This window comes from Tachypleus tridentatus, chromosome 7 (genome assembly GCF_004210375.1).
Source record: "Tachypleus tridentatus isolate NWPU-2018 chromosome 7, ASM421037v1, whole genome shotgun sequence".
Lineage (NCBI taxonomy): Eukaryota > Metazoa > Arthropoda > Merostomata > Xiphosura > Limulidae > Tachypleus > Tachypleus tridentatus.
In genome coordinates this window covers 73850116-73869047 of record NC_134831.1, presented here as the reverse complement: position 1 = coordinate 73869047, position 18932 = coordinate 73850116, and the positions used below count along the sequence as shown (strand labels likewise).

Below are 18932 nucleotides of genomic sequence, written 5' to 3'. Positions count from 1 at the left end.
CCATATGTTAATCATTACTATATTGAGTGGTAACAGGACAAATTATATGGGTCTAAACATCGCTTTCGTTACTATAGTTTTACAGTTGTAATGTATTTCATATCATTCATGTGGCATGGTGTTAGAAAACCTTGGATAAAAACCATAACTTGGCAGTTAGAGAATTACAAAAATAGGTAAACTGCACACTAAGCCATCAATGAGATAAATATGAGTTATTACTCCGTACTTAGGGCCACATTTAGGCTTAGGTAGAATAGCCAACTGCCTAGGGTAGCAAATTTAAGAAACATCAAACAAAAGCGGCAACAATAGTATGATGAATCATGTTTTTATTTAATTTTATAATACTGGGGCGTTGCAACCCGCCCCACCAGATCAAGATATCAATAAAGGAGTGCCCAGCGCATGACAACGTGATTAGTGACTTATAACTAATGCAAAGGCTTTGATTCTGGAGCTATCACGTGGAGGTGGGCGCAGCAAAAAAAAAAATTCGCCAAGGGCACTAAGCCTTAATCCGCACGAGTCCGTACACCGCATTTGTCACTGGTGTGTTCTCTTCCGTCTTACGTATTTTCTGGCAAGAAAACTGGTCAGCAACGGCGACATGACATAGGACGTTCTTGATGACGTGAAACCCGCTTGAAATAAAAATGCATCTCAGAACGACTGGTTAACCTGAAGATGAGCTAGAAAGGTCGAAACATTGTTCTCTGCTTACCAATAAAAGTGTTAATGCCCATACTAGCCGTTCTGAGATACACGGGAGCTTCGTTACTTACTGACCAGTCTTCCTATCAGAAGACGCGTGAAACAGAAAAGGATACATGAAAGTATCAAAGCTAGTTCCTCTAACGGCAAAATCTCTGATAACTTTTCCATTACCTGTGGTTTTTCATCATCTTGGACAGTAACTCGTGTTTCTTTCGACCGTTGTAACTACTTGGAAATCTCGTTTCAACTTGCAAGAACAGATTTTCATCCTGGACTTATACATGTACTATGTTGTGATTATCTGGATTATTTGATTTACTAGAATAATTTTTTATTATTTCAATGAGGTTTACAGGTTTACTCTGAGTTCTTTGTTTGTTTGTTTTTTACTATCGAGAAAGGCTAAACTTTATTAATAGCCTTGAGAAGGACTTAAAATGCTTTTTTTTTTCATCTAATCATAATCTGTTGGATTACACTTTTTGAATAACATCTGGCGAATAATGGTTTACATCTGTTGGATTACACCTGTTGAATAATATGTGGTAGACTACAACTGGCGAGGCCCAGCATGGCCAGGCTGTTAAGGCACTCGACTTGTAATCGGAGAGTCGCGGGTTCGAATCCTCATCACACTAAACACCCTCACCTTTTAAGCCGTTATAATATGACGGTGAATCCCACTATTCATTGGTAAAAGAGTAGCCCAAGAGTTGACGGTGGATAATGATGACTAGCTGCTTTCCCTCTAGTCTCACACTGCTAAATTACAGACGGCTAGCGCAGATAGTCCTCGAGTAGCTTTGCGTGAAATTCGAAACAAACAAACAATACAACTGGTGGATTAAATTGGAGTGAAATGTTCGTGGCAACAAACTTTACCAAAGTTAGCGCTTCAACAATTTTGACACACAGGCAAAAACAAAAGCATTGTATTTTGCTTTGAAGGGTAACGTTGGCAACAGAAACTTTTTAGGCCTTTTGTCTTATGGTAGGAGATAAAAATGAGAAACAAAACAAAACCCAGTAAACCTGTTATTCACAGGATAATAATGACTGACAAATTCAAAGAAACAATATATTGGCCACGATGAAAAATATCTTTGTAATACTTAAACCCATGAAGGAAACGTTTTACAAGATAAACAGATCCTAATATTAAATTTATTTGTATTTCATCAAGGGCGAAGAAAGTAAAATTAATTAGTATAGAAAGAAAAAACTATTAATATGTCAACTTTCTACGGATACCGAGTGTCAGTAATTCATTCAAACAAGCTGGATATGGAAAATATGTCAGACGTCTTTTATCTTACTTGTGGTGTGTGGTTTCTTCACACGAGATACTTGAAAGTCTTGTGATAAGTAGTTATGCTTTATTTTATCAGTAACTGCTGAGGTTCATCTCTAATTGGTCTAGATTTTGTTTATAGGAGAACTTGTATGTTTTTCTCGTAGTAAGATATTGTGCGAGACTATATAAATATTGCAGATGAGTTTTCTTCACCATGAAATGTTCTCATAAGAAATATTAAACATATTTTATTGTTCACTTGTAATCAAATATAGCGCCATCTATTGATAAATGTAAAATATTTTATTTTTCTTTTGAATCTCGCGCAAAGCTAAGCGATGTTTATCTGCGCTAGCCATCCCTAATTTAGGAATGTAAGAGTAGAGGGAAGGTAGATAGTCACCATCATCCATAGCCAACTCTTGGGCTACTCTTTTACCAACGAATAGTGGGATTGACCGTCACGTTACAATGCTTCCACGACTGAAAGACGGGGTTTCGAACACGCGACCCTCGGATTACGAGTCCTGGCCATGCTGGGCCCCTTTTAAGTTTTCTGTGTTTCGAAAATAAAGATATTACCATTTAGAATGGGAGGTAGAGTTTTGTATAAATTCGATTTATTCGTTCGGTAAGGAGTAATTATATCTTTAAACAAACAACGTTTTATCTGATAATTCTTTTCTTCAACATCATGATTGAAAGAAAATGTTAAAAAACGAATAAGCGTATCCTTTTAGCACATCATTACAGTCTTGGCAAAAAGCGTGTGTCATATCAAACCTGATAGTTTGATTATCGAACCTGTAAACGAAGACACTCTCATTGGTTCTTTTTCAAGATATAGTTTTGTTTCGCTTCTATAAGCAATCACAAAGGTGGAAGTGGTTAGGTTTCGCCAAGTAATCTAGCATAGCTAATCTTTTGGGATTAGCCAGAAAGGGAATAGAAGTTGGAAATATCCAACTGTTAACAAAATGTCGATTTGGTTTAGTTGGTAGTACTTACAGGTATAGAATAAGTCTCTCTCTTTTCTATCTTTTCTTTACGGTAAAGTTATGTATTTAGGGTCACAATATTAAATTTACCAGTTGCATAGTTAGTTAATAATAGCAACGTTTCATCCACTAAATAAAACAAACAAAAACAATGAAATTAGGACGTGACTTTGGACATGAGTATTTGGATTCGCTCATTGCTTTGGCAGTCTTTTATTGATGGTCTAAACAGAAGACAACTGCAGAAAAGTGGCTCTTAATATTATAAAAGGTAAAATTGTTAGGACAATTATAAAATGTCAAACATTGTATCAACAGTAACGTGATCTACATTTGCTCTGTTATAGTTTTTGATTTTTTTTTTTCAAATATTAACAGAACATTTTGAATATTTGGTTAAGATAATATGGCTGAACGAAAATGCTGGTTAATGTTGACCAGCTGCTTTCCGTCTAGTCTGCCACTTCATAATTGGGGACGGGTAACAAAATGAACCTCGAGCAGCTTCGGGTGAAATTGAATAAGACGAACTCATTCGAGTCTGTTTATTTGTTTGTTTTTGAATTTCGCGCAAAACTACACGAGGACTATCTGCGATAGCCGTCCCTAATTTAGCAGTGTAAGACCATTTTTACATGCAAAAACGGCTCGATGACCGAAGAAGGTCGAAACGTTGTTCGCTCTTCTATGTAAAATATTTTCTCAACCCAAACGAGCCGTTTTGCATATAAATTTCTCAACAAGTGGGTTTCTCGACATCACTGAGCGTAAGACCAGTTTTGTCAACTAGTTTTCTTTAGCCTCGTTGTGTCCTTAGTAGTAGATCCTATGAAGCAGTGTTCATTTTTACAACTTTTAGAAAACATGAAACACAATCTTTTTTTAAATAGAACTAAATCTCTAAAATTCATATTAATAAATTATTTTTTGTGAAAAACACTGATTTCAAAAATTGGCAAAAGAACCTTGGAAACTTATCCACCCCGCTATGCAATAGCCTACACGAAAATCACAAATGTTTATCAAAAACACACACTGCTAGCCAAATTCTTAAGGCCGATGAACGTAAAGAAAAATATCCATTTTGCGTTGTTAGACTTAACCACTTATTTGAGTAGAGCTTCGAAAGATGAAAATAAGAAAAGGGAACTAAAAATAAAAAATGTTTTTCGCACTTAATAAGGAAAATGTGAACTATGGAATTAGCCTAAATACTAGTTGGTCAAAAGTTTAAGTCCATACTGAAACGAAGCGTTAATCGGTAAACACATAACGAAATTTAATCAGTTGTGTTTAAGTATTAGCGTTGTCAACATCTTCCACTGACATCGCCTGTGTTACATGGGGTAAAAACATGACAAAGGCTAAAAAGTTAACGGAGTTTAAACGTGGCAGAATTGTCGAGCTGCAAAAGCAAGGTCTCTCTCAACGTGTCATCGGTGGTGAGATTTGGCGTAGTAAAACTGCTGTTGCAAATTTCTTAAAAGACCCTGAGTGATACGAAACGAAAATTTCAAGTGATCGGCCCAAGAAACTTTCGCCGGCGTTGAGCAGGAGGATTCGACGGGTTGTCCGGCAAGACACCAGCCGATCGTCGAACCAGATTAAGGCCCTTACGGACGCAGAATGCAGCTCAAAAGCAATAAGACGGCATCTACGGGAGAAAGGCTTTAAAAACCGTAAATGTCTTTAAAGGCCACGCCTCCTTCCACACCACGAAACAGCTTTTTTAAACTTTGCTGAGAAGCACCAAACATGGCACGTAGAAAAGTGGAAGAAGGTGTAGCTCTCTGATGAGAAAAAACTTTAACCTGGATGGTCCAGATGGCTTCCAACGATACTGGCACGTTAAGGATATTCCAACGAAGACATTTTCTACACGACACAGTGGAGGACGTTCCATCATGATCTGGGGTGCTTTCTCCTTCCATGGAACAATGGAGCTTCAGGTTATATAGGGGCGTCAAACAGCAGCTTGCTACATTGGCATGTTGGAGAGAGCATCCTATTTGACTGAAGGCTCTCGCTTGTGTGGAAATTACTGGATCTTTCAGCAAGACAACGCTGCAATCCACATTACCCGCAGGACAAAGGACATTTTCATGGCGAATAACGTGATTCTTTTGGACCATCCAGCGTGTTCACGCAAACTGAACCCCATTGAAAATGTGTGGGGGTGAATGGCAAGGGAAATCTATAGAAATGGACGTCAATTCCAAACAGTGCATGATATTCGTGAAGCCATCTTCATCACTTGGAATAACATTCCAGCCAGCCTTCTACAAACGCTTATATTGACCATGCCAAAGCGAATGTTTGCAGTTATTCGCAATGACGGACGTGCAACTCACTACTGAGACCTCTTGTTGGGAATTTCCTACCCTGTTTAGGACTTCTTTTTGGTATGGTCTTAAACTTTTGATCCAGCTAGTATTTAGGCTAATTTCATAGTATCCACATCTTCCCTATTAAATGCTAAAAAAGGTTTTTATTTTCCCTTTTTTATTTTCATCTTTCGAAGTTCTATTCAAATATGTGGTTGAGCCTATCAACGCAAAATGTATATTTTTTCTTTATGTTCATTGGCCTTAAAATTTTGGCCAGCAGTTTATGTTTACACGATAAGTGATAAATAGATTTTTCAAGAATAGTTTCAGTTAATTACACAAAACGTGAGAAAAATTCGACATTTTATAATCACCTTTAAATTTAAAAGGACTTATTTGTACACGTAAACAAATATTTGGTTTATTTGTTTTGTTTTTTTAGAATTTCGCGCAAAGCTACACGAGGGCTATCTGCGCTAGTCGTCCCTAATTTAGCAGTATAAGACTAGATGGAAGGCAGCTAGTTATCACCATCCACCGCCAACTCTTGGACTATTCTTTTACCAACGAATACTAGGATTTACCGTCACATTATAACGCCCGCACAGTTGAAGGGCGAACATGTTTGGTGTGATGGGGATTCGAAACCGCGACCCTCAGATAAAGAGTTTAGTGCTTTAACCACCTGGCCATGCTAAGCCTCATGTTGTAGGACATTAAAGATGGCAACTCGCAATTGCTCCCCGCTCTCACAGCGGTACATCTACAGATTTACAACGCTAAAATCAGGGGTTTGATTTCCCTCGGTGAGCTCAGTAGATAGCCCGATGTGGCTTTGTTATAAGAAACACACACGCGCGCATCTCGAAATGAGTTACACTTGTGCTCGCTTAAAGAGTTGTATAATTTCAAATGGCTAGATTAAACAAGTGTGTTGATATAAATAATACGTTGCAACTGAAGTAGAGCTTAATAACATAAATCATGAATTATCACAGAAATAGTATAAGCACTCCGAGAAATTTCCTAAGAGCAATTTGTAAATAAAAGCTGTCATACCAACCTTAATTTTACTAACCGCAGGTACAATGTAGAGCCAGATTGAGGTGTCTACAAAACGAAATTAAACGATATTGTGAATATTATGCGGAATGAACTTTTAGACTCAGCATATGCTGAGTGTGGAAACACAATTTCAAAATCTATTTATTACAAGTGTAATGGATTTACTATTGTATATTTATTTTAATATAAATTTTGTTTTAATTAGCTGTATATTTAGAAATACATGAGGTTGTAGTGTTAAATGTGTATTACGAAATTTAGAAAATTCTCGAGTGTAAGAACCAACAATTTAGTATATGTGTACATAAATACTATTGATTGCCAGTGTTGTTACCACCTGAAATTTCGAGAATCTCGCTCAAAGATTAAAATGGGAACCATCGCATCACGCAGAGAAAGTATATATTGTTGGTTTGCTACGGTCAGTATACTATAAACCTCGGAAGCTATAATTATAATAAACGCTTATCAATAGGAAAACTACAGGTATTTGACCAGGAACGTTTATATATATTTCTAACGTTACAAATCGTTTAACTTCAGCGATAAAAACTACTTAAGTGAATTGTACCGATACCACCTTGGAATTAGTACGTTCATCGTGAACCGTTCATATGATATTTAGTTCCAGACAAGATAGAAGACTCGATATTGTTTGTAAGTTTATAAAACTTTTTTTATATAAATCATCATTTGTAAAACTGTTTGTAATACCTGTTACAATAAGTTGTAGTATTGTTTGTATATTAAAATGTATTTGTATTAAGAAATAATATTGTGTGTATCAATCCTGTTGGTAAATATCGTAAACTTAATACATATTGACATTTAATTAATTCCTAAATCCAAATTATAACTTAACTTGGTTTCTGATAATTGAAATTGTAATACGTAACATAATAACTTGGAGACTCATCGAGATAAATTATAATATGTGACAAAAGAAAGTGTGTTTGCAACTAGTTAATTAAAAACAAAATCATGTTAACCCTAACTATGAAAGTAAGGCTTAGGGATGAAAGTTTTTAAAACGCTGTATTAGCAGAAATATTTAAAATAAATTAGAATTTCTCTATTAGTACAAAGAGTGCGCAATCTTACTCAAATATTAGACTTATCCTCCAGTTTTAAATAATGCTATTCAATTATATACGTTTAGAATTCACTCGTAGGTGCTACTCCTGGTATTCATAATCTATCCATAAAATTATCAGTTATCTTTGAACTAATTCGAAATCTGTCAAGAGTAGCTCGAGACAATTCTGTGTGAAAACATTAACTGTTGTTGGTGTTTTGTGAAAATAATATTTATCAAGACTACAAAACTTATCTTTATTTAAATGATATGAAGCTGGATAAAATAAGATAAACAGCTGATCTATCACTGTTATCAATAACGACAATTAGGGTAACTTTCGAACCTTTTGCATAACAGGTGTAGGGCAAATAAAAAGTGAATACGTGGATATGTGCGATAAGCTATATTTTAATTATATTTCTTCTTTATATAATATAATATTAAAATATTAAGTTTAATTAAGGCATGCCTATTCCTCAGTATTTTAATTACAGTAGTACTTAATAGTAGGATCGACAAGTATTACAAATAATTTACACACCAAAAAAAATCAACATATGGAAATCCTAAACGAAAAAAACAAAAACAACGGTTATTGAAATTATTGGTTGCGATACATTATGCACATATATACTAAATATACGCTGTAAAGATCGCTAACACTTCTAGTATAATAATTCAAAAATTCCTATTACAACAACATTTTCGTCTACTGCCTACTTCGCTGATCACGTCAGTGGGGCTAGCGCCTAGACAGCTCTGACTATCACTAAAATATGTCTCGAGCTTACCTAACTAGCTTGTCGGTATCCGCTTTGGATATTTTAATAAAAAACCTCAGATAAAATACAGATGGTAGACATATCATGCCCGTAGTTAAATATCTATTCAACCCAGTTCAACCCAACTGATGGCGCTAGTTATGGATGGATGAACGCGTGAAAGTTCCTAAAAGTAAAGTACATACTTTTATGCAAGTATGACATAAAATTTAGAAAAAAAATCATTGAAAATTATTAAACAGCAATCCTGCTACAATAAAACAATAATTTAAGCAGCAGTCACAAACTTATAAAGTTTAAATCTTGATTTGACAGCTTTATCTGTAGACCAAAGTGAGGATTAGACTTTATGAATTTTTTATTGTGGTTTTAATTCTTGTAAAAGTTATAGATTTCAGAAATATGAGTATGTCCATACCATTTTTTTAATCATCCAAGATTAATGCACCAGAGTTCACAGGCTTGATTTTTTTTTAAATCTCAGTCAGGGCTTAGATTTGTTTGTTTGTTTTTGAATTTTGCGCAAAGCTACACGAGGGCTATCTGTCCCTAACTTAGCAGTGTAAGACTAGACGGAGGGCAGCTAGTCATAACTACCCATCGTCAACTCTTGGGTTACTCTTTTATCAACGAATAGTGGGATTGACCGAAACATTATAACACCTCTCATAGCTAAAGGGTCGAGCATGTCTGTTGTGACGGGGGATTCGAACTCGCGACCCTCAGATTACGAGTCTAGCGCCTTAACCACCAGGCCATGCCGGGCCTGGAGTTAGATGAAAGTTTCATTTACCCTAGTTTAACAATGTTGCATTAAATCCTATAAACGACAAAACCATGTGGTGAATACCATAAAGCATTCTCTTTGTTTCCATCTTGATGTATTACTTGAGAAAAATAAAATTTCTAAGAAAATGCACTTAGACAGATTAAAGACAAAATTAATGGTACTTCGAAAAACAGGTCTCACTGAAAAAATTCTTTTGAGGTTGTAGTTGTGTTAGGAATAAAAATTAATAAACCTACTACGGTTTGTTTCAAAATATGCTAAGAGAGACAAGAATGGTCTTGTTAATGTTAACAATGCTAGTTTTCTGTGTGCTAGTTATACAGAGCAGTGCAGCTTCTTAACGAATTTGACGATCGTGGTCAACTTTTGTTTTTTTCTTATGGATCGTTTCATATTCAAGTTGGTGGGGATTCCCTTTGATAGCCTCAGGTTCAACACATTACTGAAACTTTTGTATTCTTCGTGCGAAAGTGGCTGGAAATAAAACTACTGAATTTGTTATTCGAAACAACAGTGCATTCAGATGGTGGATCAGCTAGAACTAGAAATTCGCTAGACCGTAACAGGCATGCAAATCAACGGTTACTGTATGGAAGAGGCTTTCACCAGCACGTTACAATAGGTTTGTGACTTTTTGAATGAGGAGAAGAGACAAAAAAAATATATGTATGTATGTAAGTAAGCAAAAAAGCGGGCGCAGAAACCTGATTAGGCATAGCTAGTACAGTGTTGCTTTATGTAAAACTTAACTTTTGAGTCTCTAGAAAGGCTGTTTATATTTTTAAGTTTTGAAATAAAACTTGATGTTATCGGTTAACGTCAATACGAGGATGTAAAGTGGGAGTTCAGTTATAACATTAACATTGGCTTTGTTTTGTACATATGAGGACGCTATTAAGACACTATTAATTACGTCTCTTCACGTGTAGGAGCGAGCTTCAGGCTGTTTTGTATTGAAATAATAATTGGTTGATATATTTATACTGTGAATATTTCTATTGTATTCTACAGTGTAAGTATCAACTGTTTCTGTTACATTTTAAGCATCAGTTGTTTCTATAGTTTCTTTTGTGTTACAGTTTAGCTACCAAACGGGTTTCAATTGTCCTGTTACAGTGTTACAAATAATTTCATTATCGTGTTAAAGTGTAGATAGACACCAACTGGACTTTAATAGTCCTGTTACGGTGTTATAATTAACTGTCAGTATTTTCTTATGACGGATACACCAACTAAGCTTCAATAGTCCTTTTACAGTGTTATAAATAACTTCCATATTGTGTTAAAGTGTAGATAGACACCAATTGGACTTTATTAGTACTGTTGCAGTGTTATAATTAACTGTCAATATTTTGTTATAACGTAGACACCAATTAAGCTTCAATAGTCCTTTTACATTGTTACAAATAACTTTAATATTATGTTAAAATGCAGACACCAATTGGTCTTTAACAGTCCTGTTACAGTGTTACGAATAACACTTTTGCAGTGTAAACACGAACTTTTCGTTTTTCTTACTAGATAAACAACAATAGTTATGTTAGTATTACAAATATCACATTCATTAGTCCGAAACATACATACGTATTTGCATTCTTGGTTACGTGATTAGAATTTTCGTTGTCTTGTGTACTTTGACGCTGAAAGTAATATTTTACTAGTTTCAATATCTCGTAATGGTCTTATTTTTTATGCGGAACCTAAATTTGTTATTTCGACTGTTAATACAGATGCTACAAGTAATTTTTTTGCACTCGTAACGACGCGAACAAAAACTCTCTTACGAATAGTGTTTGACGCATAACTTCCTACGTCCTTACAAGTTCGCTACCCGCTGACAGAAAAGCGCCTGCGAAGCACCTAGGAGATGAAATCCCATTCAACTTCTCTTCACGTATTTATAAACCGAGCTTTATTTATTGAAGGTAATTTGAACACGGTTAATAGTTTATTTGGCAAGACTGATGATCACTTGCTAGTGGTTGGGACGCACGTGCTCCAACAAATACCACAGGACTACACAAAGTCAGATGTCACGGTCAGTAAATCGTAAGTCTCGTGTTCTAAGAAATTCTTTAGTAGCGTGTATCGTGTTATGCACGATGCTTATAGTGAGTCCAAACAACTCTCCTACATCAACAGGACTAGAAGATAAATTATAGACGAAACAACGAAATAAACGAGGACTTCGTAGATACGGTTGTTAATAGATAAAAATAAAAGATAACTGTTTACGAAACATTGCTTAAAATCAAGAGCAAGCGTTTCAAAAAATGTGATCTTTTATTCTGAAATAATTTTTAAGCTCTTGAAGACGAAGTGAATGAGGCTAGAACATATTTCAATATAGAGAGCGTCTGAATTAACTGGCTTTGTTTTAGGGTCAGTATTTTGTATGGCATCCCAAAAGAGAAGGGATATTAACTTAGTAAGCTAGGGACACCGCATTAGAGGGGTGTCATGCAGTACAATGTTGGTGAAAATACTTAAAATGCAGCTTTGAGAGAAACATGGTCATGTCTATAATAAATGAAATATAAACGTTCACCACTGGAACTAGCATGTTCGGTAGCGGAGGTAAATTTATGTACATATAAAGTACACATAAAATAACTTTCTAATTGATCCAAATTAAAAATAAAAATTCATTCAGTAAAACCGAAAGTATTCGGGAGAAATAAATATATACGTTTTGAGCATTAAAAATTGTGTTCAAGTGATAACTTTCAAAATTGTTAATGAATATTTAGTTTTCCAAATTTTCGTACAGCCTTAGTATCCGGAAAGAACAGTGTATAATATCTAAATATATTTATGAAAAGAGACAGTCGTGTCCATATTCTGTTTTGAGGATAATTTTTATCGCATCTACTGTTCAGAACGTTGTGTTATATCTGAATATTGATAATTAAAACAATGTGTCATATCTAAATGCTGTTCTTTTAATAGTAAGTTAGTCTAAATACTGTTCTTTTAACTGTGTGTCATGTCTAAATGCTATTCTTTTAACTGTGTGTCATGTCTAAATGCTGTTCTTTTAACTGTGTGTCATGTCTAAATACTGTTCTTTTAACAGTAAGTTACGTCTAAATACTGTTCTTTTAACTGTGTCTCATGTCTAAATGCTGTTCTTTTAACTGTGTCTCATGTCTAAATACTGTTCTTTTAACTGTGTCTCATGTCTAAATACTGTTCTTTTAACTGTGTGTCATGTCTAAATACTGTTCTTTTAACAGTAAGTTACGTCTAAATACTGTTGTTTTAACTGTGTGTCATGTCTAAATACTGTTCTTTTAACAGTAAGTTACGTCTAAATACTGTTGTTTTAACTGTGTGTCATGTCTAAATACTGTTCTTTTAACAGTAAGTTACGTCTAAATACTGTTGTTTTAACTGTGTGTCATGTCTAAATACTGTTCTTTTAACAGTAAGTTATGTCTAAATACTGTTCTTTTAACTGTGTGTCATGTCTAAATACTGTTCTTTTAACTGTGTCTCATGTCTAAATGCTGTTCTTTTAACTGTGTCTCATGTCTAAATGCTGTTCTTTTAACAGTGTGTCATGTCTAAATAATGTTGTTTTAACAGTAAGTTACATCTAAATACTGCTATTCTGAACAGTTAATTTGTATTTCAATACTGTTTTTGGAACAGTATGTCACTTCTACGCATTGATGGTTAGAGAGGTATATATTGTCAAACGCTGCTAGATATAAAACTGTGTCACATCTCAGTTATGCCTGTTAGAACAACGTGACTTGTCTAACACTACTAAGAAGAATAGTATATCTTGTCTAAATACTGACTGTTAGAACACCGTGTCGTGTCTACATACTGACTGTTAAAACACCGTGTCGTGTCTAAATACTGACTGTTAGAACACCGTGTCGTGTCTAAATACTTACTGTTAGAACACCGTGTCGTGTCTTAATACTGACTGTTAGAACAATAAGTTACTTCTTTATAATGCCAGTTATAACCATATTTCATATCTAAATTTTGTCTTTTAGAACATTGTACCTTATCTAACTACTGCTGATTAGAACAGTGTGTCATGTCTAAGTTCTGCCTTTTAGAACATTGTACCTTATCAAACTACTGCTGATTAGAACAGTGTGTCATGTCTAAGTTCTGCCTTTTAGAACATTGTACCTTATGTAACTACTGCTGATTAGAACAGTGTGTCATGTCTAAGTTCTGCCTTTTAGAACATTGTACCTTATCTAACTACTGCTGATTAGAACAGTGTGTCATGTCTAAGTTCTGCCTTTTAGGACATTGTACCTTATCAAACTACTGCTGATTAGAACAGTGTGTCATGTCTAAGTTCTGCCTTTTAGAACATTGTACCTTATGTAACTACTGCTGATTAGAACAGTGTGTCATGTCTAAGTTCTGCCTTTTAGAACATTGTACCTTATCTAACTACTGCTGATTAGAACAGTGTGTCATGTCTAAGTTCTGCCTTTTAGAACATTGTACCTTATCTAACTACTGCTGATTAGAACAGTGTGTCATGTCTAAGTTCTGCCTTTTAGGACAGTGTTCCTTATCTAACTACTGCTGATTAGAACAGTGTGTCATGTCTAAGTTCTGCCTTTTAGAACATTGTACCATATCAAACTACTGCTGATTAGAACAGTGTGTCATGTCTAAGTTCTGCCTTTTAGGACAGTGTTCCTTATCTAACTACTGCTGATTAGAACAGTGTGTCATGTCTAAGTTCTGCCTTTTAGAACATTGTACCTTATCTAACTACTGCTGATTAGAACAGTGTGTCATGTCTAAGTTCTGCCTTTTAGGACAGTGTTCCTTATCTACATACTTCCTGTTAAAATATGTTGTATCTACACACTGTTGTTTAGAACGGCGTGTAAATGTTGCTACTTAAAACAGTTTATCGTATCTAACTTCTGGTTGATCCAGTATGGCATGTCCAAATAGTGCTGGTTAGGCCAGTGCGTCACGTTTACATACAACTCCGTTTCTTAACGTTAGTTGATACACATCAAATCAAAATGCTTAACTGGACTTAAGATTACTTGACTGTAAGTATAATGTGAAACGATTTTCTTTTTTCTTCTTATTTTCCTTTCACAAACTCAAGAATATATAAAAATAAACATTCTGTATATGATACGTAAAATAAACATTCTGTATACGATACGTAAAATAAACATCTTTGGTTGGATTCATAAATCATAGGTTCTACAGTGTCACAGCTAACTAAGAATGAACTCAGTCATAGTGTCCACTCTAAGATCAAATGTCACAAGAGATAAATTAAAGAGAATTATAGCCGGCATGTGTTCTTATAAAACAAAATTACAAACGTAATTGTTAGAAATAAATTTTTCTCTGTCAGACAAATCGCTTGATACGAAGTTTGATTTAATTTGGGTTTTTAAATTAATTTTATTAGCGCATGCAGAAGGTGAAAATTTATGGTGTTCTGTTGACCCTTGCATCATCAAATTACTTAGCATAATTACATATTGTAATATCCCATTGGAGATAAATAGAATTCACAAATGATGTTTTTTAAGCATATCTATTAATTAAGATATTGATTAGTTGATTTAAAATATTTCATGACGTGCTGTTTTATTTTATAATTAACTCTATTTCCACTATAATCTTAAATTCCTTGTTTAGTAAAAATAATCTCAGGACAAATTTTTTGAAGCTGTCAAGTGTACCGTGGAATAAAGATTCTTTCCTTATACGAAACTCTCTTGAATATATCGTGAGAATCACTGATCAATGTTAGTAAACATTTAGGTTGCTTAAGACATACACATGGTCAAGGATAACCAGACTGGCAAGACTTCCAGATCAATTGCCTTTACCAGACGAAACCGAAAGATGGTTCTTCCCACTATAAAAACTTAGCTCAGTGTAATATTACATATATATGGGTACCGTATTTTAAAATAAAATATCTCTAATATTCTATTGCGTTATAAACGAACTGAGATGGTTTGTTTTTAAGGTACAGTGCAAGATTAACCTTTCTTACTTTTAATCCAACGCCTCCAGTAGCAACGTGGTATGTCTGCGGACTTATACTGCTGAAAACCAGGTTTGATACGGTAGTGGGCAGAGCACAGATGGCCCTTTGTGCAGCTTTGTACTAAACAAAAAACAAAAAGAACTTTAATGCAGCACAAATTTATATGTAGTGAATAATTCTGATGTAGATTTTGTTTTTGATACTTTTGTATAATAAAAGTTAACAAGTACTTTATTATTATTCCTAAAAGGTCGACCAATTACGTGCAAAGTTGAAGGTGAAGAAATCAAGATTCCTTTCATTGCCAAAGAACAGTGTATATCCTGTCGTTGTCAGGTATATATACTTTTCATTGTTACGTATGTATATTCTGCTGTTGTCAGGTATGTATACCTTTTATTGTTACGTGTGTATATCTTGCTGTTGTCGGGTATCTATAACCTTGATTGTTGCGTATGTATATCCTGCTGTTGTCAGGTATGTATACCTTTCATTGTTACGTGTGTATATCCTGCTGTTGTCGGGTATCTATAACATTCATTGCTGCGTATGTATATCCTGTCGTTGTCAGGTATGTATCTCTTTTATTGTTACAGATATGCATGCCCTATTAAATTAAAATGTGAGTGCTATTTTATTTTAATCAATAAATATATAATAGAGTTCACTGTCTGTTTGCTTGCAGTATTGATGTCACAAGGTCGTATGTAGGACTGAATTAACCAACCTAGATGTAATTCTTTAAAAGATTATAAATTGATGTCTCTTCTTCACAAAAAAACAAACAAAATCGAGTTTCACTAGATAAACTATCAGATGAATGGTTTGGGTCCTTTGACAATAATGCCTAAGCTGCTCTATAAATAATGATTTCTAGTATTCAATAGACGTGATTGGCGAACAATATACAGTCATGTAAAAAAGTTAGGACACTCTATGAAAGCCTGTGTATTTTTTGTAACATTTTGGATATATAGATATTTAATCTCAATTTCAACAATACTGAGAGATTATAACTGAAGAAAAGACTTTTCAAGATCTTCTGTAAATGTAATTCTGCAAACATGCATATTCTAACTGAGGAAAAAGTTAGGACACCCTACCCCCTAGTAACTAGTGTTACCCCCCTTTGGTTGAAATAACTGCAGTGAGACGCTTCTTGTAGCCATCTACCAGTCTCTGACATCGGTCTGAAGAAAGTCTGCCCCACTCCTTAATGCAGAATTCTTTCAGCTGTGAGATGTTTGAGGGTTTCTTGCATGTACAGCCCGTTTTAAATCACCCCACAGCATCTCAATGGGATTAAGATCTGGGCTTTGACTCGGCCATTCCAGGACTCTCCATTTCTTAGTTTTCAGCCAGTCCTTGGTGGATTTACTGGTATGTTTTGGGTCATTGTCGTGTTGCAGGGTCCAGTTCCGCTTCAGCTTTAATTTTAATACAGATGGTCTCACATGATCCTCAAGCACCCTCTGATACACAGTAGAATTCATGGTGTATTCTATGATTGTAAGCTGTCCAGGTCCTGCTGCAGCAAAGTAGCCCCAAAACATGACACTTCCACCTCCATGCTTCACAGTTAGTGTGAGGTTCTTTTCCTGGAATGCTGTATTTGGTTTACGCCAAACATGTCCTCTGTTTTGATGTCCAAATAATTCAGTTTTGGACTCATCTGTCCAAAGAACATTATTCCAGAAGTCCTGGTCTTTGTCTACATTCTCTCTGGCAAACTTCAGTCTGAACTTGATGTTTCTCTTAGAGAGCAAAGGTTTCTCCTTGCACATCTCCCATGCAAGTTAAATTTGTGCAGTCTCTTTTTGATTGTAGAGGCATGCAGGTTCACATAAACAGTAGCCAGAGCCTGGTGTAGGTCCCGTGGTGACATGTTAGGGTGTTTGGAGACCTCTTTCAGCATCTTGCGGTTTGCTCTCGGGGTGAAGTTGCTTGGACGACCAGACCTGGGCATGTTGGCAGTTGTTTTGAAAGCCCTCCACTTGTTGACTATTTTCCGGGAAGTGGCTGATTTCAAAATCTTTTGGAATCTTTTTAAATTCCTTACCAGACTCATAAGCTGCTACAATTTTCTTTCTGAAGACCTCAGACAGCTCGTTTGCTCTCACCATGGTGCTCACTCTCACTTCAACAGTCAGGAGCACACCAAATTAAATGTCTGAGGTTTAAATAGGGCAAGCCTCATTCAAAATGCTGAGTAACGATCTTCTAATCATGTGGACCTGATGTGATACACCTGTGTGTGAGTTGAACCATTTTAAGTGGGAATAAATGTGGGAGTGTCCTAACTTTTTCCTCAGTTAGAATATGCATGTTTGTAGAATTACATTTACAGAAGATCTTGAAAAGTCATTTTTTCAGTTGTAATTGTTTAGTTATATTCCTATAATCTCTCAGTATTGTTGAAATTGAGATTAAATATCTATATATCCAAAAATGTCACAAAAATACACAGGCTTTCATAGGGTGTCCTAACGTTTTCACGTGACTGTAAATGCATGGGGTTTCAATGGTACTTGAGGGGTGTTGTAGCACTCTTTCACTGTTCTATCTGTGGATTGTGTTAAATCTTGTGTATATTTTTATGATTTTCACGGAGGTTTCAATATATTTTCATTGTTATGTTTGCAAATCGTGTTAAGTCAGTTATATGTTCGTAACCTTGTTTTTAGCGTGTTTTGATTATTGAGTGTGCACATTTGTTAAGTCAGGAGTATGTTCGTACGGTTATTTTCAAAAGGCTTTCGTTGTTATATATGCACATGCTGTTAAATCAGTGTTTTCGACGTGTTTTAATACAATTTCTTTGCAATATCGCAACATGTGCTATTTTACCGAGGCTCATGTTCGTATGATTGCAGGAAAAGTTATTCGAGCTGCAAATTTTGTTTACGTTTTACATTCATCGCTTATGTCGTGAAAACATACTTTTATATCAGTAAATGACGTAATCTTAATACATTTATTTTAAAATTATTTTAAAGACGAGAAAGTACTGTGTGACCGCTTATTTTGCTGTTGAACGCAAAGCTGTACAATGGACTATTTTTGCTGTGAGTAACGCGGGGATCTAAAGGAAGTTTAGCATTACTAGCCCTCAAGCTTTCTGCAGAGCCACCTTGGAACAATTCTGTGACATACATAAATATAGTGCAATTTATAATATTCATCCAAAGTGAATGAAGAAAACCGAATCCAATTTGATTTAAATTTATAAAATGGTTATTGTGCAATGTACTATTGTTTTCCTTTTTAAAAACAACATCAAAATATCAAAACTAGTTTTTGTTTGTGTGTGTGTGTGTTTTTTCCTCAATTTGTCCCATCTACTGGTACAAATTATTAAGTATCCTACCAGTCCCAGTTCTGGAATATTAGATCAAAAACTTCATTCCTGCACGAATTACAATTCTGTCTGAGTTGTTTACAAATTAGTGTTTGTTTGTTGCTAAGCACAAAGCTACACAATGGGTTATTTGTGCTATAACCATCATAGGTATCGAAATCCAATTTTTGGAGTTGTAAGGCTTCAGAATGGGGGTTGTTTGTTGTTAAGCATTACAGAATGAGCTACCTTTACTGTGCGTACGACGTGTTTCGAAACCTGGTTTTAAGCGTTATAAGCCTTTCGACTTACCTCTGAGCCACTGGGTGTCACAGGTGAGTAAATAAATCTTTTACTTTGTACTACATTTTCTATGATTCACGTTGCTAAGCCTCAACACTGTTATTTCCAGATATGTGGTTGTTCTTATTATCAAAACTATTGTTTTACTATATAACCAAAATAGAACATAAAAGTTAAATGACGAATCCTTTCAAATTAGACTATAGAATTCCTTGTATCAGTTCGCTA

General features: G+C 35.0%; 1 protein-coding gene across 2 annotated transcripts in view; it reads left to right on the top strand.

Moving 5' to 3' along the window:
• Positions 1-18932, top strand: part of LOC143255977 (BMP-binding endothelial regulator protein-like) — a 129087-nt gene that overhangs the window by 21865 nt on the left and 88290 nt on the right. For both annotated transcript variants that reach the window (XM_076512473.1, XM_076512475.1), the window contains exon 2: positions 15315-15400. In XM_076512473.1, coding sequence (XP_076368588.1) covers positions 15315-15400 — 86 coding nt within the window. The remainder of the gene's footprint in view (positions 1-15314; positions 15401-18932) is intronic.